Genomic DNA, 24,474 nt, shown 5'->3' on the forward strand with positions numbered 1-24,474 from the left:
ACTGACATGCAGATTTGCAATCAGGGTACGTGAGATAACTACAAGAGTGCCCTTGCTGTCGCACGAAATAGCACCCCAGATCTTAACTGCATGTGTATGTCCATTGTGTCTAGCAAGGAGACAGATCCGTTGAAAGCCCTTAACTGGCCGCCTCCTATCCAACACACGTCCATCACTGGCACCGAGGAAGAACCAAATTTCATCAAAAAACACTATAGATCTCGCCCAGACCTCCAATGAGCTCTCTTTTGACACCACTGAAGTCACAAATGGCGGTGATTTGGGGTTAGTGGAATGCACGCTAAAGGACGTCTGTCTCGTAGTTTTATTTGAAGTAAACGATTTGTAACAGTTTGCTGTGTCACTGTGATGCCAACTACTGCAGAAGCAGTCAATGCGCCAGCGCCACACGCCGAACACTGCGACGGTCCCTCTCGGTAGAGCCACGTGGCCGTCTGGAGCCGGTCTTCTTGCCACTGTACATTGTCGTGTCGACTGCTGCCAGCAATCATGTACAGTGGTTACATCCCTGCCAAGTCTTTCTGTTGTATCGCAGAAGGTACACCCAGCTTCTCGTAGCCCTGTTATGCGACCTCGTTCAAACTCAGTGAGGTGTTGATTGTGGTGTCTATGTCGTCATAAAGGCCTTCTAGTTTAATATCAACTCACCAGGTCCAATCTCAAAGGTAACTAACGCTCACAACCGTTACAGCGTGTGTTTAACGCAAACCTGATTTGCATTCTCATAGTGGCGTTACTAGCGCCACTTTTATGCGACTGGCGCGAAACTTGAGCAGTAGGCCTAATCACTTTTCAGATGTAGAAACACACCTACCACTTTCATTTATGTCACATAACTCCTTTGTTGCAACTTTTTTTACGTCATTGTATTGCATCGTGAGCAAATGATCCATTCTCGGTGTTCTTGCTTGTCACTTTCGTGAAATAGAAATTTTCTTTCTGAAAGATGAATCATTACAAGTTCATAATTCCAGAGGGCATTGGCAAATGAATATAGACAAACAGGTATAAGAGTTTTTTTTTCTTCCAGTAATGGCAGAAATGGTTTAGTTTAAGTACAGGAGGAAGCCAAATGATACAAAGGGAATGTATACAGAGATCAACGATCATGTTCGCACCTACAAACGGTACTCAGTCTGGATCACAATTTACTGAATTACTCTCTAAAGTACCATTCAATAAATTTCACTCCACAATAAATATTCATTAGTGTCCTGTGAGGAGAGTCTTGTAAAGACTAATGACGAACGACAGCAGGGGATAGAGGGATAGCTGTATTAAATACTGATACGTTGAGTATTATATCTCTTTTTTTCCACTGCGTATGTTTTCATTTATACGCCTCCTCGAATTGTTCAAGCCGACACTAAGTCACACATCAGAGAGGTTAACGGAACAGCTTCGAGCAGGCGACCGACGGTGGCACAAACGATGGTGGTCTCTTTGGTAGAGTCTTACACGGAATAAATAACTTTGTTGACGTTGTCGAACATTATTCTATCCCGTTTTGCATGTGACACAGGGTTTCAGTTCAGCGCTGTGAAGCGTTTATTTAAGTCGATCGTCAATGTAGATTCACGGGTCGAACTGAGAATACGTAAGAATATTTGTGAAGTCCTCTGCATTATTTATACGAACAGTGGAAGTGTTTCATCTCTCAGAAATACCCAAGGTGAACATTAATATAACCCACGAACTGCAGGGACAGATTCCTAACTAGGAAGGAAAAAAGCTCCTATGACCATGTGTCCGGAAATACATCGTTGCCACGGTAGATGACAGTTCCTCCGACCATTTGCCGTGTGTTTCTTGTGTGTCTAAGGTGATAGCAATAGTTGCGGTCATATTGCAGGGTACATATAATCGTAATCTGGCTCACACCATGTTGGCGGGCCACTTGCCTGGTGCTTGTACTAGGGTTCGTCTCAAAATCCTGTAGATCCCAGCTCTCCAAATCTGGCGTATGCACAGTCCGAGACCTCCCTGCACGTCTGAAAGGACCCATGATCACAGAAACCTCCAAAAAGGGGTTGAAATGTCATGTGACGTGATTGACGTTCTGTGATGGTGCTTGTTTTAGTATAGCCGTGCTGCCTCTCGACCATTTTCATCTGTGGCCGTACACACACAAACACACACACACACACACACACACACACACACACCAGCTCGGCTTGTTCCCGGCATGAACTCCGAACAATTGTGCTGCTTACAGTACCCTGCGTCAATTACACAGCCTGCAACCCACAAGGAACACAGGGCACGTGGTCAGAAAAACTGTCATTCGTCAGCTCCACATACCGTGGCAATTATGCTTTTCCGGACACATGTTCATCGGACCTTTTTTCCTACAGTTCCAGTCAAGAATCCGTCTCTGCAGTTCTTCGGCGTTATTAATGTTCACCCTGTATGCACTGAACTCCAAAGGAGTATTCCTTCTAGTGGATGTGATAAATGTACAATGCAGAACAGTCAGATCTATTTACCTTCTGATCATAGATTATCTAAGTTTGGCGTCCGCCCCTGGCAACTGAGTGGTAGCGAGACGGAATGTCATACCTAGCGGCCCGGGTTCGATTCCCTGCTGGGTCGGAAATTTTCTCCACTCAGGCACTGGGTGGTGTGTTGTCGTTATCATCATCATCATCATCATCATCATCATCATCATCATTTCATCCTGATCGACACGCAAGTCGCCGAAGTGGCGTCAACTCGAAATACTTGCACCAGGCGAACGGTCTACATCTACATCTTCATTTATACTCCGCAAGCCACCCAACGGTGTGTGGCGGAGGGCACTTTACGTGCCACTGTCATTACCTCCCTTTCCGGTTCCAGTCGCGTTTGGTTCGCGGGAAGAACGACTGCCAGAAAGCCACCGTGCGCGCTCGAATATCTCTAATTTTGCATTCGTGATCTCCTCGGGAGGTATAAGTAGGGGGAAGCAATATATTCGATACCTCATCCAGAAACGCACCTCTCGAAACCTGGACAACAAGCTACGCCGCGATCCAGAGCGCCTCTCTTGCAGAGTCTGCCACTTGAGTTTGCTAAACCTCTCCGTAACGCTATCACGCTTACCAAATAACCCTATGACGAAACGCGCCGCTCTTCTTTGGATCTTCTCTATCTCCTCTGTCAACCCGACCTGGTACGGATCCCACACTGATGAGCAGTACTCAAGTATAGGTCAAACGAGTGTTGTAAGCCACCTTCTTTGTTGATGGACTACATTTTCTAAGGACTCTCCCAATGAATCTCAACCTGGTACCCGCCTTACCAACAATTAATTTTATGTGATCATTCCACTTCAAATCGTTCCGCACGCATACTCCCAGACATTTTACAGAAGTAACTGCTATTAGTGTTTGTTCCGCTATCGTATAATCATACAATAAAGGATCTTTCTTTCTATATATTCGCAATACGTTACATTTGTCTATGTTAAGGGTCAGTTGCCACTCCCTGCACCAAGTCCCTATCCGCTGCAGATCTTCCTGCATTTCGCTACAATTTTCTAATGCTGCAACTTCTCTGTATACTACAGCATCATCCGCGAAAAGCCGCATGGAACTTCCGACACTATCTAATAGGTCATTTACATATATTGTGAAAAGCAATGGTCCCATAACACTCCCCTGTGGCACGCCAGAGGTTACTTTAACGTCTGTAGACGTCTCTCCGTTGAGAACAACATGCTGTGTTTTGTTTGATAAAAACTCTTCAATCCAGCCCCACAGCTGGTCTGATATTCCGTAGGCTCTTACTTTATCAGGCGATAGTGCGGAATTGTATCGAACGCCTTCCGGAAGTCAAGGAAAATGGCATCTACCTGGGAGCCTGTATCTAATATTTTCTGGGTCTACCCGACGAGAGGTCCTAGCCACACTACATTTCCATTTTATCTAAGTCTGGCTACTTAATTGACAACTGAGAGAATATAATTTACTGCAACAGTATCATAGTGACTAGTCAAACAGGAAATCGCCCGGCAAACTCTCGAAAAAGAAGTTGTGCTCAATTCTTCGAGACTGTGGGACCGTTCGATAGAATGAATAACAGAGATATAGCGCTGCAGTTACCAGAGAACGTTCGTTTTTTTTTCCTACTGGGTTATCTTGCATTATTTTATGTATACCGTACAATGTTAAATTAGCTTCGCAATTATGCGTTCCGTTTTAAAAAATTGTACTCATTCTATGAAGTATATGACAGACATAAGTAAACTGTTTTGCGATGTCGCTCCTGTTTTCACGAATAATTTTGTTGTAGTACTATGCGTTTTGTATTTTACAATTTTATCACATTACCAGAAATCTTTACCAAGGAAACTTGCAAAATTTTCATTGTAGATTGTTTGTCTTGTTGCAGACCGCCTGCAAAGTGGAAACGCATTCTTGCCGGCACGCCATGAAACCCGCCAACAAGGAGAAGAATCAGAACCAGAAGTGCATTCCATGTGAGTATGTAGCACATTAGCTGTACCGAAGCTGAGCGGCTCTATTTGCATCTATGGCTATCAGGCTTTTGGTTGTACCTTGGTTACCACCACGGTTCAGGTAGTTGAACTTCAGTATCAGTCCGGACGGAAGGAAAGTTGGAAACGATGAACAAGGACCATGGTCGAGCCTCTTCCAGATAACGTGCGAATTCTCTTAAAATCGTCGCAGATGTAGAGCTTCTTTGGGAATGTGTATGAATTAGCTGCAATATCTTGACATATTTCTTGAAAGAGTGGAGTAATTTTGATTTGCAGTGAGACATGATAGACTGGCGGACGTCGTGTGATTCTTTGATGATTTGCAGTAGTAGTAGATACTTAATGTATATGTCGAGTGCGGACGTCTGCTAAATTTTGTGGCACACTATAAATCTATTACTGACGTCGAGACAAGAAATAACTCATCTCTAGTAAATAACCAGTTATTGAGAACTTGCAGTTACTGTTAATAACCGGGCTTCTGCAATCATAGTCGTCCACAAGGGGAGGCAAGAGGGTGCATTTGCCCTCCCCATCCACCTCCCCCCTCCTGGAATGTGGAGTAAAGAGTTTCTGTGATACACTTAGCGGATAACCATCAATTCCTTGTGATTTTCAATGATCAGACAGAACCTTATGACAAACCCGTCCAGGCGACAGTAGCGTCACTGACGAGGAATGACAGCTGGTCACACACACACACGGTGCATCTAGTATCAGCCCGCGTGCTGGCCATGTGTATAATGGGGATGGCCCGGCTGCACAGCACGAGCTTTTTCGGAAACTGCACGACTTGTCGGTTATTCGATGAGTGTTGTGGTGTCTTCAACACGTGACAAAACCAAGGTGAAACGTGGTGGAACTATCATCAGACTTCAATGCCAGGACGAGTACAAGTGTGTCTGAACGAACAGTGCACCGAACATTCCTAACGACGGACCTCCGCAGCCATGCATGTGCCAATGTTAACACCACGATATCGGCAGCTACGAGCGAAATGTGCACATGACCATCGGCACTGGACATTGGCGAAATGGAAGAGCGTTGCATGATCTGATGAATCCCAGTACCTTTCTTCATCGTGCCGATGGGAGGGGTCGAATCCATCGACTTCCAGGGGAACAGCTCCTTGACAGACAAGCTGGCGGTGGCTCCATTATGCTATGAGAAACATCCACGTAGGCATCCAGTGGAGCTCATGCAACGCAGCGTGACGACCAAGGAGTATCGTACACTGGTTGTATATCACGTAACGCCTTAATGACGAACAGTTTTCCCGACGCCAGTGGCACCTTTCAACAAGACAACGCGTCATGTCATAAGGCCAGGCGTGCGATAGAGTGATTCGAGCAACATAGTGACGAGTTCCAATTATGTGCTGGCCCCCCCAACTCGCCAGATCGAAATCCGATTGAACACATCTTGGATGTGATTGAATGTGGCGCCAAAGCTCATCGCCTCCTTCCCAGGAATTTATGGGAAGTAGGTGACTTGTGCATGACCGCGTGCACAAGTAGTGCTAACTCCCTCCAGCGACCTACCAAGCCCCATTGCTTCCATGCCATCACACGTCGCTTCTCTTTTCACTGCCTAAGGTGGGCCTACCGGCTATTAGGTAGGTGGCCATAATGTGGTTGATCAGTGTAGTAAGTGCTCAGTATCACCTATAAAATTTCGTTCTTAAACCTTAAAGTTTCTTGAAACTGACCAACTCATTTACATAAAAAGAATGGCAACTTTAGAGTCTTGACTCCTCCCCCCGCCTCTGAAAAATTTCTGCAGACATCCAGGTCTGCAATTGGCAGTTTTTAAAATAACTGCGTAATACTGCGCGCGCCTTGTCTGTAATGTGCGTATTCGGGTTTGCAGTAATCTAACCATAAAAATAAGTACACTAACCTATAATATTCGTACTTATCGTGAAATAACTGGCTATTTTCGTAGAGATATAAAAGTGAATCCTAGTATTCTTGACACGTACAGCCACTACTAAAATGTACGGTTCATGTGCAAGCCTGAGTTACATAGAACTTATTCATAATCCTGCACAAAAAATGTAATAATTTTTAGTTACGCAGGATAACCTAAGTTCGACTTTATAAAAGCTCTCATTTCGGTTGTCCAAGTAGTTGCCACTGATAACGAAGAACTTCGAGGTTCAGCCATATGTTAACATATTCCACTACTTAGAAAAAGAATTAAGTAAATGATATTTGTGCGGGTAAACGTTGTTTAACTTTTTAATTGGCGTGAATTTTCAGTGTTCTGTTTTATGTCCACGGGTGACTTATTAAAGAGTTCTGAGCTAAAATAAAGCCCTATTTTGAGTACCTGTAATTGCTCTTAATTATCTCGTGTTGGAATCTCAAATTAGCCCTTTATTTAGTAACGAACGTTAATGAGTAGCATATGCAGATAACTGTAACACGCTACAGACTTTCCCAATATTCTGTAGAGCGCTTGATCGTCAAACCAGCAATACGAATTGACTATCCGCTTTTGTGATGAGGCACTTCACAAGCTTCAGAAGCGATAGACGAAAAGATTGTCTCTCTAGACAGAGCGACAAGCGATACATATGAATGAAAAGGACGTAAACGTTGACGATGGTTGTGTAGAACCGTAGTAATAATTATACTCACGAAGTATGGATGACACTACATAATAAGGCTAGCACCTTTTGACATGTCGCAAGTTTGATGCAGCTTTAATGCGCCGGCACCTTGAAACTGCATTTTTTTCCTTGCACATAAATTACAATGCAGAAAATTTTTTTTGAATAAAAGTAGTCCCGGCTGCAAAATTGTTTTTATTAATAGCAATTACACGTTTCGCCCTTGTGAGGCATCATCAGATTATGTAAAAATGTAGCAGAAGCAGCTTCATTCGCCAATTGCCACAGCAGGGCATAAAATAAGAATAAATATCATATGGCTAATGCATCCACTCGTCAAACGCCTTATCAGAAACGAAAATAGTGTGTGTTAAGGCCAGTTCATCATGGTTTGCGCAGTGTAGAAACATAGATACAACATGTAAGCTGCCAGTTAGAGAGCGTTCCGGTGAAACAGGTCTGCTAAGAACTGGTAGGTTAGGTTTTGCTGTAGTGCTTAGCACACTCGCTTCACTGGAACACTTGCAGTAGCTTTTGCTAGCACACACATTTCACCAAACGCTCTGTACATGTGTTTCTACGCTGTGTACACTTTCCTGATCTGATCTTAGCATACATTATTTTCGGTTCCGATAAGACTTTTGAAGAGCAGATACCGTATCCACATGATTTTTATTTTATATCCTGTTGTGACAAGTGACGATTGAACTTTCTTCAGCTACATTTTTACATAATCTGATGTCTTACAAGGGCTAATTACAAACTGGACAGATCTGCAACCAACTTCGGATCAGTAACAAGCTGCCATCAAGGGATAGAGTAATATTTTATTAGTTGTAGCGCAGTTCTTTTCTTCGTTTCTGTTTCTCCACTAGATTTTGTTTTTAGGAAAGGCTTTTTGAAGGCAACTTGTCATTTGCATTTGATTAACTAAGAGCATCACGCCAAGATTCATCAGATAACGACAGCAGGAAATATTGTGTATTTCGTTTGCAGAAGTTCCTCTAACGTGCAAAAGATTCAATAGGCAAAGGGCAACTGGGACACAGCAGGTAACTGAGGCAGATGATCACCATGTCCTGTACTGAATGTCATTGCTGAATACCTATCCACACTGACACAGAGTTGGTCAAGTAGAGCGTCACAAGTTTTTGTAATGTATGCCAAAGAGTTTATTATTAGAGGCAGGTTATGACTTAACGACGTGAAGAAAGTTCTGTGTTTCTGTATTACTGTTTTGCAGAGTTAATATTAAAATCACAACACTGTACTACTGTTCTTTCTTACCTTTTGAGGTTACTCAAAGCAAGAAAAAGATACCTAAAAAAAAACATTAATACTGCTCTCTGGGTATCTATAAATACACAAAATCACTATTTTCAGTGGAGTTGATTCTAGTGCTGTAATCTCAAATACCTTTGCTAATTTACAAACAAAGTCTAACATCTTGCCATCTGGGTTTTGTTTTATATATATATATATATACAACTTCTTCCATGGTTAGGAGTAGTTTTACCGAAGGAACTTGTAAGCTTAAAGTTCGTAGTTTTTAAGTTTTGTAGGTAGTCATTAAACACCCAATGTTCACACATGCATAAAACTGACATCTCTTCAGTCTCCTGTATGGAGTACACCAAGTTCATCTTGTTAGAATGTGTGTGAAATCTTATGGGACTTAACTGCTAAGGTCATCAGTCCCTAAGCTTACACACTACTTAAACTAAATTATCCTAAGGACAAACACACACACCCATGCCCGAGGGAGGACTCGAACCTCCGCTGGGACCAACCCCACAGTCCATGATGCAGCGCCCAAGACCGCTCGGCTAATCCCGCGCGGCGAGTTCATCTAATTTCTTTAATAGTGACTAGACATTATGATCTCCGAATTTTAGAGCATAACTATATTTTTTTTTAAATTTAGTGACTTAGACATTATGATGTCCTAATTGTAAAATATAGCTATAATTTTCACTTATTTCATCACCTTTCGTGAAAGATGGTGCTCTAAAAAAAGACATACCAGTTTGGGCGTTACAATTCTTACTATAGTTTATAAGCCATCTAACAAAGGTGTCTGCTGATTGTTTTGAGTTATTGACTATTATTTTATACATTTCTCTAGATATTGAAGACTTTCCATCATAATTTAAGTGAAGCTCGTGATTTCTAAGCATGGATCCGTCTAAAGCACTTGCAGGCTAACAATTCAGTGTTCGTATATTTTTATACAGACTGTTAATTTTTACTTTTATCATTTCAGTCAGTTTGTTTACCCAAGGCATGAGGTTCAGAGCATATCTTTGGCTCTCATGTATGTGAGCACCTTCGTGTGGTCTAGATTCATAGAAGTGATAACGTTTTCTGGCTGATCTGTAGCAATGTCAGTAGACACAGCATAAATAACAACATAATCACCAGAATCGAGATTTTCCGCAAGATTTAGCCAACAACTCCGTCACTTCATAAATCTGGGTACTTGGTTTCACAAGCCCAGTAGTTTTACGCCAGGTTTTGTGTTCGAAACTTTCTGGGCTCATTTCAGGCTGAGGTTATCTCCAAAGATCAGAACTTTCTTTGCTTTTGCAGGTCGTTTCTGATCAGCGACAGTATTTACAATAGAACTACTACCATTTTGTGCGACCATGAATGCCGTCACACAACTTTATGGACGTTGTACTTAAACGATGGTGGGCTTTATAATCTCGAGAGCGTTAGCTCTTGAAATATAAACGTAAAAAGTGAAAAACACGTTAATATACAGTAATTGAAGTAATTACGTGTTCTTAAGTGTATTGTGCATCACAAAAGCACGGAAGGAAGGAAGCTTGAAACAGGGTAACAGTGTGGCACCACTTAGACATACCTGACTGCGTGAAAACAGTTTTCTAGATCTGCGTCAAAAGTGCAAAATGGTCAAGTGTCCGTTGAGGTAACTGCCGCAATACGATGCCGATGCTGCTGATTTTCGTAGTGTTGAGTTCAGGTAACTGTCTTTTTTCATTTATTGGGAGATCATTTTTTTCAGCACACTGAATTTATTTACTTGATGTGCTGGTAATACTGTAGCTGCAGTAACTGTAGAAACTGGGTCCCTAGCACTGCACTCACGGTTTCTGTTAACTGTTAAGCTTTTCTTAACCCCATTAACATGGATCGTTAAACTGAATACCAATAATTTTAAGTTGTCTATTTCTGAAATTTAACCAGTAAGTACCGTATATTTGGTCGGATAAGATGACTTTCAGATAAGACGAGGTATATATTTTCGTCAAATGCATATAGTTTTGCTGTATGGCCGTCCTGTAAGACAATCTCTAAACTATCAAAGGCCTGTAAATTTAGTCTAGAACAGCGACCATCTGGATAATGACCTTGGGTATTTATAAAAGCGTCGTATTGACATTCAGTTTTGCGGACGTACCCGTTCTGTACTACTAAAACAATTAGTACGACTGCACACGTCATAAAGCAAAAGCCTCCTTCAGCATTGTTACGGTTTGGCTTGTAGAAGCAGTGCCGAATAACTAACTCATGTGTACAGTTAACAAGTATTGCTGGAAGTTGTATTGTGTGTTCACAAATTTTACGCCGATTAGGCTCACAGTAGAAATTGCTTGAAGTGTGTGGCTAATGACAGAGCCAACAAAAATAAGGAAATAAGAAGGAAGATTCAAATTAAAGGTCATAAAACAGGCCAAAGAACGCAGCTACGGTGCTGCAGCAAGGGCTTTCGACATAACAGAGAGGATGGTAAGAGATTGGCGAAAGAATGAAGATGCCGTTAAAAAAATGACAATGAAAAAGTGTTCTATGAGGAGAGGAGTAGCTTGCTGGCCAGCAAAACAAGCGTTGCAGAACGGGTACGAGAACAGAGGCAGAATTGTTATGTTGTTACAAGAAATATAATTAGGGCTTATGCATTGAAGTGTGCATGAGTCAATCCAGAGCACGGCAAAGAATCTAAAGCAACAGTAGGTCGATTCAGTCATTTCGTGAACAGAAAAAAATCTGGTAAGACAACAGAAAACAAAAACTGCGTAAAAATTACCGAAAGATCTTGGCCATAAAGTTACGAGTTTCCGTAAATTTGTTATTTATACGAGACATAAATGCAACTTTTCACCCTCTCGTAATGGAAATATGGATGAAACACCGATGAACTTCGACATGATAAACAACAGAACTGTGGAAACACGTAAAAGCTGTTCAAGTCTGAATTACAAGCCGTGAGAAGACCGGGTTTACAGTAAAATTATTATGCATGGCAGATGGAACAAACTTAAAATCTATGGTCATTTTCAAGCTGAAAACCATTCCTAAACTGAAGTTTCCAACAGGTTTTCTTATACATTTTCACAAAGAGGGATGGATGGACCAAAATGGTCTAAAACTCTGGATGAAAAATATGTTGCAGAGTCGACCAGGTGCTCTACGGAGTCAACCAAGTTTTTTTGATATGTGATATGTTCTGTAGTCCCATAACTGAGAACCAAAAATCACAAAGTACGAACAAATACACATATTGCTGTTATACCGGATGGTCTGACTCTGATGCTACACCCTTTAAACCATTAAAGACCTAATGCGTGAACAATGGAACAATTGGATGAGGAATGGCGAAAAGTCGTATACGAAAGGTGGAGCTATGCGGGCTGCATCACTTGATGTTTTGTGTGATTCCACGATCAAATCATGGGAGAAAGTGAAAGTGGAAACAGTAATCAAATCCTTCAAGAAGTGTGGAATTTCCAAGGCTATGGTAGGCATTGAGGCGATCTGTTATGGAATACTGACGACGAAGCGGAATTCCATTCACAAGGTGCAGAAGAGATCCATATGACGAGGTTCTCTGTAACGAAAGTGAGGTTGTACTTGAGATGCTGTTTTCCTTAGATTTTGATGATAAGGATTTTGCAGCGTTTTAAGTGCAACTGTTCAGCGATTTATTTTATTTTATAATGGCCTTAATTATTTTATAATGGCCTTAATTTATATAAAATTTCAATCTGTGTTGTATATCTGCCGTACGAAATAATCCCGATTTTTTGATTCTTCAACTATCGTCTTATGTGCCGATGTATACAGTAGTTCACTGTTTGCTTAAGATGATTGGTCTCCACTATTTTTATTGTTGTTGCACGACACAAATTAACACACTGAATGTACCTGTTTTGGTTTCCACTCTCACATTCGTTAGTTACATTTCGTTGTTTTGATTTGGATCTTGTGATTTCATCTGCATTTTCCACTTTGACTACGCAAGTGGCACAATTCTGCCGCTGTTTTATGGTGATCACAATACGGGAGATCACCATTTTGCAACTGTGACACAGATCTAGAGAATTGCTTACAAGCAGTCGTCATGTTTGTGTCAGACTATTCCGCTACTTCATCTTTCCTCCATTCTGCTATGGTTGTGATGCACAATACACTTAAGAACACACAAATACTTAAATTACTGTATATTACACATGTTTTCCACTGTTTACTTTTGTATGTGAAGACCTAATGGGCTCGTTAATACAGTGTCCGCCATCTTCTAAGCACAGTACCCTTTTCTCGCCTTCAGTTGCAGTATGGTGTAAAACAGAATTAAGATGGAATAAAAGCCCACTGAGCTACAACTACCTCGCCTGGTACAAATTTCTTCATTTCATAACGGATTTTAAATAGTGCTCTTTCTACAGCAAATTCGGTCATACAGGTATGGTGCATACGTCAGTTGTGAAATACCACATTCTTACTGTAATAAAAAAATAACAAAAACAAAAGGTGGTCTTACAATTGGATTCAAAAGGGCTATTAGTTTCTAACATCCATATAGGCCAGATGAACAATACTGGCAGTACGTCAAAACGCACTTAGAAGCGAAAACCTATCAAACGGAAAACGGATTCTTCATTTTACCGTGGCTGACTAATACTTCCTACGCACAAATAGGTAGACAGTCCTCAAGCCCTCTAGGGTTTCAACCGATCAACTACTGCCGCACCCAAAAGTGAAGAAGTGATTTGTATCAGAGCTCCGAAATTTGCTTAGTCTCTCTAACTGTTGATGAAAATAAGATGGATCTAATGGCTCTGAGCACTGTGGGACTTACCAGCTATGGTCATCAGTCCGCTAGAACTTAGAACCACTTAAACCTAACTAACCTAAGGACAGCACACAACACCCAGTCATCACGAGGCAGAGAAAATCCCTGACCCCGCCGGGAATCGAACCCGGGAACCCAGGCGTGGGAAGCGAGAACGCTACCGCACGACCACGAGCTGCGGACAATGAAGATAAGAGATTTGTGCAGGCAATTAATACGCTGTTGTGCCAACTATGTAATAGAATGCACTCTAAGTGGAAATCAGTCTACTTCAAATCACCAAGCACTGGAAGGGCAATTCTAACAGAACTGAATCGTATTTGAATGTTCAGTGTTTTTCTGTAGCTAAAGCTTCCCTATAAGCGAGGTAAGTTCTAGGTGAAAAAGTTGTAATTACTTTTATGTAGAAAGCAGTATAAAATTTAATTGAAAGCAAATTTTGTTTATTGTAAGTCTCACCCACAGCGCTTTATGTACCTGAACTTTTTTGAAATCTCACTTCACATCGAACGACGGACGCTGCACCTAGTGGCCCGAGTACAAGCTACTATTTGGTCATTCTGCACAGGTGCAAGAGTTTATCTTGATCTATAACGATCCGCGCTGCGACTAGTGGGCCAGATTTTTACGACTGCTCACTCTAGAAAAAGCATGCTGAAATTCACATCATTTCCAACTATGAAATTTGCTCTACAGTCTGTTCCAATTAATCAGCTGTAATTGATCCATTCTGGGTAAAAGTATCTCCTATTTCAGAATGAGAAAAACAAATCAAGGGGGGGGGGGGGGGGGAGGAGTTGGGTGGGTCTGTATTGCACACTCCTGAATTACCTTCACAGCGCGATACCAATGATAATACACTGAAGCGCCAAAGAAACCGGTATACGCATGCGTATTCAAATACAGAGATACGTAAACGGGGAGAATACGGCGCTGCGGTCGGCAACGACTATCTAAGGCAACAAGTGTCCGTTGCAAATGTTAGATAGGTTACTGCTGCTACAATGGCAGATTATCAAGATTTAAGTGAGTTTGTACGTGTTGTTGTAGTCGTCGGCGCACGAGCGATGGGACACAGCATCTCCGAGGTAGCGATGAAGTGAGGATTTCCCGTACGACCATTTCACGAGTGTACCGTGAATATCAGGAATCCGGTAAAACATCAAATTTCCGACATCGCTGCGGCCGCAAAAAGATCCTGCAAGACCGGAACCAACGACGACGAAGAGAATCGTTCAACGTGACAGAAGTGCAACCCTTCCGCAAATTGCTGCAGATTTCAGTGCTGGGTCATCAATAAGTGTCAGCGTGTGAACCATTCAACGAAACATCATCGATACGGGCTTTCGGAATCGAAGGCCCACTCGTGTACCCTTGACGACTGCACGACACCAAGCTTTATACCTCGCCTTGGTCCGTCAACACCGACATCGAACTGTTGATGACTGGAAACATGTTGCCTGGTCGCACGAGTCTCATTTCAGATTGTATCGAGCGGGTTGAAGTGACGGGTATGGAGACAATCTCATGAATCCATGGACCCTGAATGCCAGCAGAGGACTGTTCACGCTGGTGGAGGCTCTGTAATAGTCTAGGGCGTGTGCAGTTGGAGTGACATGGGACCCTGATACGTCTACATACGACTGACAGGTGAATGTACGTAAGCATCCTGTCTGATCACCTGGGTCCATTCATGTCCATTGTGCATTCCGACGGACTTGGTGTCAATTCACTTCAGCACTACTTCTGACATTAGTCAAGTCCATGTCACGTCGTGTTGAGGTTCTTCTGCGGGCTCACGAGGGCCCTACAAGATATTAGGCAGATGTACGAGTTTCTTTGGCTCTTCGGTGTATTACCGAAGACAGTGCCACTAAAGTGGGGCTACTGAACACCGCTTTCAGAAATTCTTTCATCAAAGAGGACAAGTAAATATTCCAGAATTCGAATGGAGAACAACTGCCAACCTCGTCGGAGGTTCTAGTCCTCCCTCGGGCATGAGTGTTTGTGGTGTCGTTAGCATAAGTTAGTTTCAGTTAGATTAAGTAGTGTGTAAGCCTAGGGACCGATGACCTTAGCAGTTTGGTCCCATAGGAACTTACCATAAATTTTCAACTATTGCCATCATGAGTAACTGAAAAGTAGGTATCCTCGGTGTAGCGAAACAGCGTAAACTACTTAATAAAGGCAAGTCTTACGGTCCAAACAGCATACTTATGAGGTTTGTTTCAGAGCATGCTGGTGCAGTAGCTCCATAGTTAGCAACCGTATGCAACCGCTCGCTCAACGAAAGATCCGTCCCAGAACTGTAAACTTGAACATGTCACACCACTACGCAAGAAAGAAAATAGGAGTAAGTCGCTGAATTAGACCCATCTCACTAAGGTCGATTTGCAAGAGGCTTCTGGAACATATACTGTGTTCGAACATTATGAATTACCTCGAAGGTGACGGTGTGTTGACACACATCAGTACGGATTCAGCAAATATCGTTTCTGTGAAACTAGCTCTTTACTCACACGAAGCATTGAGTGTTGTTGACAGGGGCTCTCAAAGTGACTCCATATTTCTAGATTCCAAGAAAGCTTTTGACAATTGTTCCTCACAAGGGACTTTCAATCAAACTGCGTGGCCATAGAGTATCGCTTCAGTTACGCAACTGGATCCCTGAAAGGTACGTACCAATCGGTGGAAAATCGTGGAGTGAAACAGAAGTGATATCCGGCGTTCCCCTTGTTAGAAGCCCTATGCTGTTCCTAATGTACGTAAATGATTTAGGAGATAATCTAAGCAGCCCTGTTAGATTGACTGCAGATGATGCTGACCCTACCGTCTAGTAAAGTCATCAGAAGGCTACGGACACTTGTAAAATGACTTAGACACAATATCTGAAAGGTACAAAATGGGGCAGTTATCTCTCAATAAGGAAAAGTGTAAGCCCGTCCACATCAGTACCAAAAGAAACTCTTAAATTTCGATTACACGATAAATCGCACACATATAAAGGATGTGAGTTCGACTAAATATCTAGATATTACAATCGGAAACAACTTAAACTGGAACGATGACATAGATAATATTGTTGGGAAGGCAAACCAAAGACTACGTTTTATTGGCAGAACACTTAGGAGATTCAACAGGTCTACTAAAAAGACTGCCTGTACTACCCTTGTTCGTCCTCTGATACAGTATTACTGTGCTGAACCAGATAGGATTGACAGAGGACATCGAAAAAGTTCAAAGAAGAGTAACTCCTTTGGTATGATTGCGAAATAGGGGTTAGAGTGTCACGGATAAGATCAGAGACTCAAGATGGCAGTCATAAAAACAAAGTCAGTTTTCCTCGCGGCGAGATGTTTTCACGAAATTTCGATCACCAACTTTGTCCTCTGCATGTGAAAAATTTTACTGTCGCCACCCTACGTAGTGAAAAATGAACCTCATAACGAAAAAGAGAAATCAGAGTCGTACAGAGAGATTTAAGTGTTCATTTCTTCCACGCGCTGTTAGGGAGTGGAACGGTAGAGAAACACCTTGGACGTGGTTCGAAGAACCCTCTTCTGGGCACTTACGTGTGAACTGCAGAGTAGTCATGTAGATGTAAATGGGTTGTTGATGCCTATATTCTCCACAGAATGTTCGATCAAGGAGTATGTGGAAAATACTGACAAGGAGGAGGGACAGGCTGGCCGCTGTGGCCGAGCGGTTCTAGGCGCTTCAGTCTGGAACCGCGCTGCTGCTACGGTCGCAGGTTCGAATCCTGCCCCGGGTATGGATGTGTGTGATGTCCTTAGGTTAGTTAGGTTTAAGTAGTTCTAAGTCTAGGGGCCTGATGATTTCAGATGATAAGTCCCATAGTGCTTAGGGCCATTTGAACCATTTGAAGGAGGGACAGAATGATACGACGTGTTGAGATGTCAGAGAGTAATATCACCTGTACTAGATGGGGCCGAGGAGGGGAAGACGGAGATCGATGTATCCAACAGGAAGGTGAGCACGTTGAATGCAAGAGTTATTGTGAGATGAAGAGGTTGGCCGGGAGAGGAAGCAGTGGTGGCCGCATCAGACCAGTCAGAAGAATGGTGACCCACTACACTGCCCCTCCCCACACCATCCCCCACCAAAAAATATCATTGGCGAGGGTAGAGACTGAGGCGGAATTGAAATGTAAATTTTCCCAAAAATCAATGAATCCCGGCCAAAGTAATAGTTATGCATACTGCGTTGTTTTGATGGCTAGTTGTTAAGAATGGTGCTCTGGAATAATGTATACAAATAGGAAAGTCAAATATTGTAAACTAAATTTAAAGAGTGTTCATCTGTAGCTAATCCGTTAAAAGAATATACTAGTTCTGACACTGCAATCCCCTATAAGGTTGATAATATAACAGCTACGACAGCAACACGTGGTGTGGGTAGGCTTGTAACTAATTAAAAGCAAGAACTGCATGCACTACGTTTAGAAGGGTGATGAAACTTCCACATCATCTTTCTGATTTAATCTTTCGTCTAAGTGGCATTGTTGGGGTGCCTTGGCAAGAAGCACGATAAGCGCAGACATTGTCTCTCAACACTTCTGGATGAAGTTCACCATCTGTGTGGTGGAAGTGTTGTGGCGTGATAGTACGTCTGCAGTGACGTTAGCTCAGATTATCACTAACGCAGGTAATGTCGAAGACAAGACCTGATCATAATGTACGAAGCCTCGAACCACATTACGCGGACGTGTTTCGTGGAATTGTCACTAGTTACTTGGGACGATTTCTTTTAAAGGTTTATTACCCACTCACAGTATCACTAATTCCTAAAAAAGAGTTTTGTCTAACCCTGTTAAGCCTCTATATAAATATAGTTATAAAATAAACGTCCTTTCTGACAGTAATAATTTTTTTTCTTTGATTAGTATTCTTACATGCAGCAGCTGGTAAATTTGAGAAGCAGCACTTTTGTCAGGTTACCTTTCATTCGGAAAGCTGAACAACTGTGTGAGACTTATAAATTATAGAGTGCAGCAAGTAGTCGTCCTGTTTAGATTTTATTATGCAAATGCTGATTTCGGCTAGTAGCTAGCCATTCTCAGTGCTAAAATACAAGAAGTACATAGTCAGATGTTATAATAAAAAGTTACAACCAATGGCATAACTTATATGGTCTGTATATTGCATACCGCTATTTTTTATTACCGATACATGTAAGTCCCTGTTGTTCGGGCGTCAATCACATTTCTTTGAACACTACTGTATACAGAAAGTAGGCTGTGTGGAGAATACATTGGTTGGTTGCTTGGCACCCTCTATATGAACTACGTACATAATATTTAAGGGAAGTAAAACACTATCTGACGTTGCTTAGATGTTTAAAGAATAAAACTGACTCACAAAGAATGAACCTGGAAATTTTCTTATATATTTTTTCTACATTTACCGGCAAATATGAAATACGTTGGGCAGCAATGTAAAGAATTTTACTTATGTTTTATTTTATGAAATTCCCATGTAAATTTGAAGTGTTTTACTTTCCTTAAATATTACATACGTAGTTCATTTAGAGAGCGCAGTACAACCAACCGATGTGTTCTCCACACAGCCTACCTTCTGTGTTGTTGTTGTTGTTGTTGTGGTCTTCAGTCCAGAGACTGGTTTGATGCAGCTCTCCATGCTACTCTATCCTGTGCAAGCTTTTTCATCTCCCAGTACCTACTGCAACCTACATTCTTCTGAATCTGCTTAGTGTATTCATCTCTTGGTCTCCCTCTACGATTTTTACCCTCCACGCTGCCCTCCAATACTAAATTGGTGATCCCTTGATGCCTCAGAACATGTCCTACCAACAGATCCCTTCTTCTGGTCAAGTTGTGCCACAAACTTCTCTTCTCCCCAATCCTATTCAATACTTCCTCATTAGTTATGTGATCTACCCATCTAATCTTCAGCATTCTTCTGTAGCACCCTGGAAGAACCCTGGAGATACTAAAAGGTATCAGATAGATTATATAATGGTAAGACAGAGATTTAGGAACCAGGTTTTAAATTGTAAGACATTTCCAGGGGCAGATGTGGACTCTGACCACAATCTATTGGTTATGACCTGTAGATTAAAACTGAAGAAACTGCAAAAAGGTAGGAATTTAAGGAGATGGGACCTGGATAAACTAAAAGAACCAGAGGTTGTACAGAGATTCAGGGAGAGCATAAGGGAGCAATTGACAGGAATGGGGGAAATAAATACAGTAGAAGAAGAATGGGTAGCTTTGAGGGATGAAGTAGTGAAGGCAGCAGAGGATCAAGTAGGTAAAAAGACTAGGGCTAGTAGAAATCCTTGGGTAACAGAAGAAATATTGAATTTAATTGATGAAAGGAGAAAATATAAAAATGCAGTAAGTGAAACAGGCAAAAAGGAATACAAACGTCTCAAAAATGAGATCGACAGATACTGCGTGAAGAGTTTGACAGAGCACTGAAAGACCTGAGTCGAAACAAGGCCCCCGGAGTAGACAATATTCCATTGGAACTACTGACGGCCGTGGGAGAGCCAGTCCTGACAAAACTCTACCATCTGGTGAGCAAGATGTATGAAACAGGCGAAATACCCTCAGACTTCAAGAAGAATGTAATAATTCCAATCCCAAAGAAAGCAGGTGTTGACAGATGTGAAAATTACCGAACTATCAGCTTAATAAGTCACAGCTGCAAAATACTAACACGAATTCTTTACAGACGAATGGAAAAACTAGTAGAAGCCAACCTCGGGGAAGATCAGTTTGGATTCCGTAGAAACACTGGAACACGTGAGGCAATACTGACCTTACGACTTATCTTAGCAGAAAGATTAAGGAAAGGCAAACCTACGTTTCTAGCATTTGTAGACTTAGAGAAAGCTTTTGACAATGTTGACTGGAATACTCTCTTTCAAATTCTAAAGATGGCAGGGGTAAAATACAGGGAGCGAAAGGCTATTTACAATTTGTACAGAAACCAGATGGCAGTTATAAGAGTCGAGGGACATGAAAGGGAAGCAGTGGTTGGGAAGGGAGTAAGACAGGGTTGTAGCCTCTCCCCGATGTTGTTCAATCTGTATATTGAGCAAGCAGTAAAGGAAACAAAAGAAAAATTCGGAGTAGGTATTAAAATTCATGGAGAAGAAATAAAAACTTTGAGGTTCGCCGATGACATTGTAATTCTGTCAGAGACAGCAAAGGACTTGGAAGAGCAGTTGAATGGAATGGACAGTGTCTTGAAAGGAGGATATAAGATGAACATCAACAAAAGCAAAACAAGGATAATGGAATGTAGTCTAATTAAGTCGGGTGATGCTGAGGGAATTAGATTAGGAAATGAGGCACTTAAAGTAGTAAAGGAGTTTTGCTATTTGGGGAGCAAAATAACTGATGATGGTCGAAGTAGAGAGGATATAAAATGTAGGCTGGCAATGGCAAGGAAAGCGTTTCTGAAGAAGAGAAATTTGTTAACATCCAGTATTGATTTAAGTGTCAGGAAGTCATTTCTGAAAGTATTCGTATGGAGTGTAGCCATGTATGGAAGTGAAACATGGACGATAAATAGTTTGGACAAGAAGAGAATAGAAGCTTTCGAAATGTGGTGCTACCTTCTGTATACAGTAGTATTCAAGGAATTGTGACTGACTCCCGAACAACAGGGACTTACATGCATTGAGAATAAAAATTAGTGGTATGCAATATACAAACCGTATCCTTTATGCCATTAGTTGTAACTTTTAATCATAACATCTGACAATGTACTTCTTGTATTTTAGCACTGAGAATGGCTAGCTACTACCCGAAATCTGGATTTGCATAATGAAATCTAAACAGGACGGCTGATTGCTGCACTCTATAATCTATAAGCACTTTTTTGATAGAGTAAAACACGCATTAGTGGCTTTCTGAAACATGAAGATGGAAAGCAAATGACACTTCCTGATTATTACACAGGCACACTAAAGATTAATGGCAGATAGTGTATCGGATCGGAGCTGTTTTTGTCTTTTGCCATATTGCTAGACCAAGGACGAAGCCAGAAATTTGTCAAAAAAGAAGGGGGAGGGGGGTGATCCGCTATGTTACAGAGCACTTTACTATTACAAAGGCTCATGTTTTTCATTTATTTTAAAAACACATTTATTTTTTTAATTTTATGTCCATAATTTGCTTTCGGGAGGCCCAAGTAGAATTTCGTACATAAAATTAAACAAAAACTTTTCTTAAAAAAGTGTTACATGTACTCACAGTAATATATACACACCCAAATGCACAAGTAAATATTTCGTATTTGGCAATATAACTTCACTTTATTGCCAAACAAAGTATAATACTAATATAATGTATTTCTTTTCTGCTAACAAAACACAGCTCATATTTCTAATATAACGTCCAATATCGCACAGCAGGAGAATCTTAACGTTCGGTTGAACGGCTGGTAAAGTTAAACGCGTTCAAATCTCTTTTAGCAATAGCCATCTTTGTCATACTACAATACTGTATTTAAATTTACGACTAATCTGATACCAAGTCAGATATCCTTCAGCACATCAAAGCTTCCCACGTTCGTCAAATCAATCTCAAATTTTACAAAAGTATCTTTCACTTCATTAAAATTCTTCAGTTTCCATAAGTGATGAAGAACTTCTCTTCTGATTATTCTTTAAGCAGCCAACTTGAAATTATAGGGAGCGAATTTATTTGTAAAACGCAATATACAAATATTATGAGCTACAATTTTTGGAACTTAACGATAATTTACGGATTGATTTCAACTAGACTTACAATGTATGCTAGCCCACAAATGAGTTTATATTTATCTATGGTAATATGGTTGTACAGTGTTTGATGCCAATAAACTTCTCTACGGTGCACAACATACGTACATTACTGTTTTACGACGTTCATTTACAAACATGTTAGAGTTGTGGCAGTTAGACTCACTGTTCCAAAAAAATTAGTAAAACTTGAAGACGTGATATATCGCCGTTACCCAAATGAGCCATCTTTATGCACAGAGACATGGTACAAAATGACGATCGCTAGACGACTTCCAATATAAATTGATAAACTACGCATATTGTCGAAATCTTACATAAACCAACATTAAAATTTAATACTGTCTATCTGAGAAATAAATAACTATTCCCCAAATCAAGGTAAGTACTGTTACAAAAGTAATGACATTATTTTTATATGATTGTTTCTATAACTTAAAAACCTTACAGTTTGGAGATAACAATATAACATTTGGAGAAGCTTCAGTTATTATTATGGTATTGCAACAGTTAAATAGATTTTGGGTGAAAGGGGGGATTGCCTCGGGAATGCAGGGCGCAGTCAGACCGGATGAATTCAAGCAATCCACCGAAAAAATCTTTTAGAAACGAATGAAGTGTAGGATGTGCTGCCGTCACATACCCCTTCGGCTCTCCACAAACCGCTGGCCATCGTTCCGTATCGGAGCTCGTCTTCATAATTCAGCATCGTCCCGGTAACCAGAGTGGACGATATTTCGCCATTTATGCTGCTAACAAGTGAGTTTGAACAAAATTTTTAAAGAAATGCAACCATCGCCGTTTGGGCGCTATTTTTATTAACCAACGTGATATTTTGGTGACACAGGCAAATCCAAGTGTATTTTATGAGCTGATTTTAATTTAATGTTATTTGTGATCATGTTTACCTCTCCGCTGCCTTGTGAAATACTGAAACATTGCACCCCCAAAGTTCTACAGTTTCCAAATAACAACTCCAGTACTAACATAACCAGCTTCAGATAGGTAATTAGGCTGTTGCAGTAGTGCGTACATATTTTTGACTTATCGTAACTCGAGTGGACGAATCGAGATCGGTTTTTCCTCATCTTTCTTGTTACTAACTTACCGTTATACACTACTGGCCATTAAAATTTCTACACCAAGAAGAAATGCACATGATAAACGGGTATTCATTGGACAAATATACTAGAACTGACATATGATTAAATTTTCACGCAGTTTGGGTGCATAGGTATTGAGAAATCAGTACCAGAACAAAAACTTCTGGCCGTAATAACGGCCTTAATACGCCTGGGCATTGAGTCAAACAGAGCTTGGATGGCGTGTACAGCTACAGTTGCCCATGCAGCTTCAACACGATACCACAGTTCATCAAGAGAGTGACTGGCGTATTCTTACGAGCCAGTTGCTCGGCCACCATTGACCAGACGTTTTCAGTTGGTGAGAGATCTGGAGAATGTGCTGGTCAGGGCAGCGGTCGAACATTTTCTGTATCCAGAAAAGCCCGTACAGGACCTGTAACATGCGGTCGTGCAATATCCTGCTGAAATGTAGGGTTTTGCAGGGATCGAATGAAGGGCAGAGCCACGGGTCATAACACATCTGAAAAGTAAGGTCCACTGTTCAAAGTGCCGTCAATGCGAACAAGAGGTGACCGAGGCGTGTAACCAATGGCACCCCATACCATCACGCCAGGTGATACGCCAGTACGGCGATGACGAATACATGATTCCAATGTGCGTTCACCTCGATGTCGCAAAACACGGATGCGGCCATCATGATGCTGTAAACATAACCTGGATTCATCCGAGAAAATGACGTTTTACCTTTCGTGCACCTAGGTTTGTCGTTGAGTACACCATTGCAGGCGCCAATGTCTGTGATGTAGCGTCAAGGGTAACCTCAGCCGTGGTCTCCGAGCTGATAGTCCATGCTGCTGCAAATGTCGTCGAACTGTTCGTGCAGATGGTTGTTGTCTTGCAAACGTCCCCATCTGTTGACTCAGGGATCGAGACGTGGCTGCACGATCCGTTACAGCCATGCGGTTAAAATGCCTGTCGTCTCGACTGCTAGTGATACGAGGCCGTTGGGATCCAGCACGGCGTTCCGTGTTACCCTCCTCAACCCACCGATTCCATATCTGCTAACAGTCATTGTATCTCGACCAACGCGAGCAGCAATGTCGCGATATGATAAACCGCAATCGCTATAGGCTACAATCTGACCTTTATCAAAGTCGGAAACGTGATAGTACACATTTCTCCTCCTTACACGAGGCATCACAACAACGTTTCACCAGGCAACTCCGGTCAACTGCTGTTTGTGTATGAGAAATCGGTTTGAAACTTTCCTCATGGGAGCACGTTGTAGGTGTCGCCACCGGCGCCAACCATGTGTGAATACTCTGAAAAGCTAATGATTTGAATATCACAGCATTTTCTTCCTGTCGGTTAAATTTCGCGTCTGTAGCACGTCATCTTCGTG

The 24,474-nt window shown here is 41.6% G+C and overlaps 1 protein-coding gene across 1 annotated transcript in view; it reads left to right on the top strand.

The window, feature by feature from the left end:
• LOC124615859 (receptor-type tyrosine-protein phosphatase kappa) overlaps nucleotides 1-24,474 on the top strand; it is a 722,136-nt gene that overhangs the window by 389,476 nt on the left and 308,186 nt on the right. Inside the window, exon 2 of the mRNA XM_047144018.1 lies at nucleotides 4,393-4,480. Within this exon, the coding sequence (XP_046999974.1) occupies nucleotides 4,393-4,480 (88 nt within the window). The remainder of the gene's footprint in view (nucleotides 1-4,392; nucleotides 4,481-24,474) is intronic.

This window comes from Schistocerca americana, chromosome 5 (genome assembly GCF_021461395.2).
Source record: "Schistocerca americana isolate TAMUIC-IGC-003095 chromosome 5, iqSchAmer2.1, whole genome shotgun sequence".
NCBI classification, from domain to species: domain Eukaryota; kingdom Metazoa; phylum Arthropoda; class Insecta; order Orthoptera; family Acrididae; genus Schistocerca; species Schistocerca americana.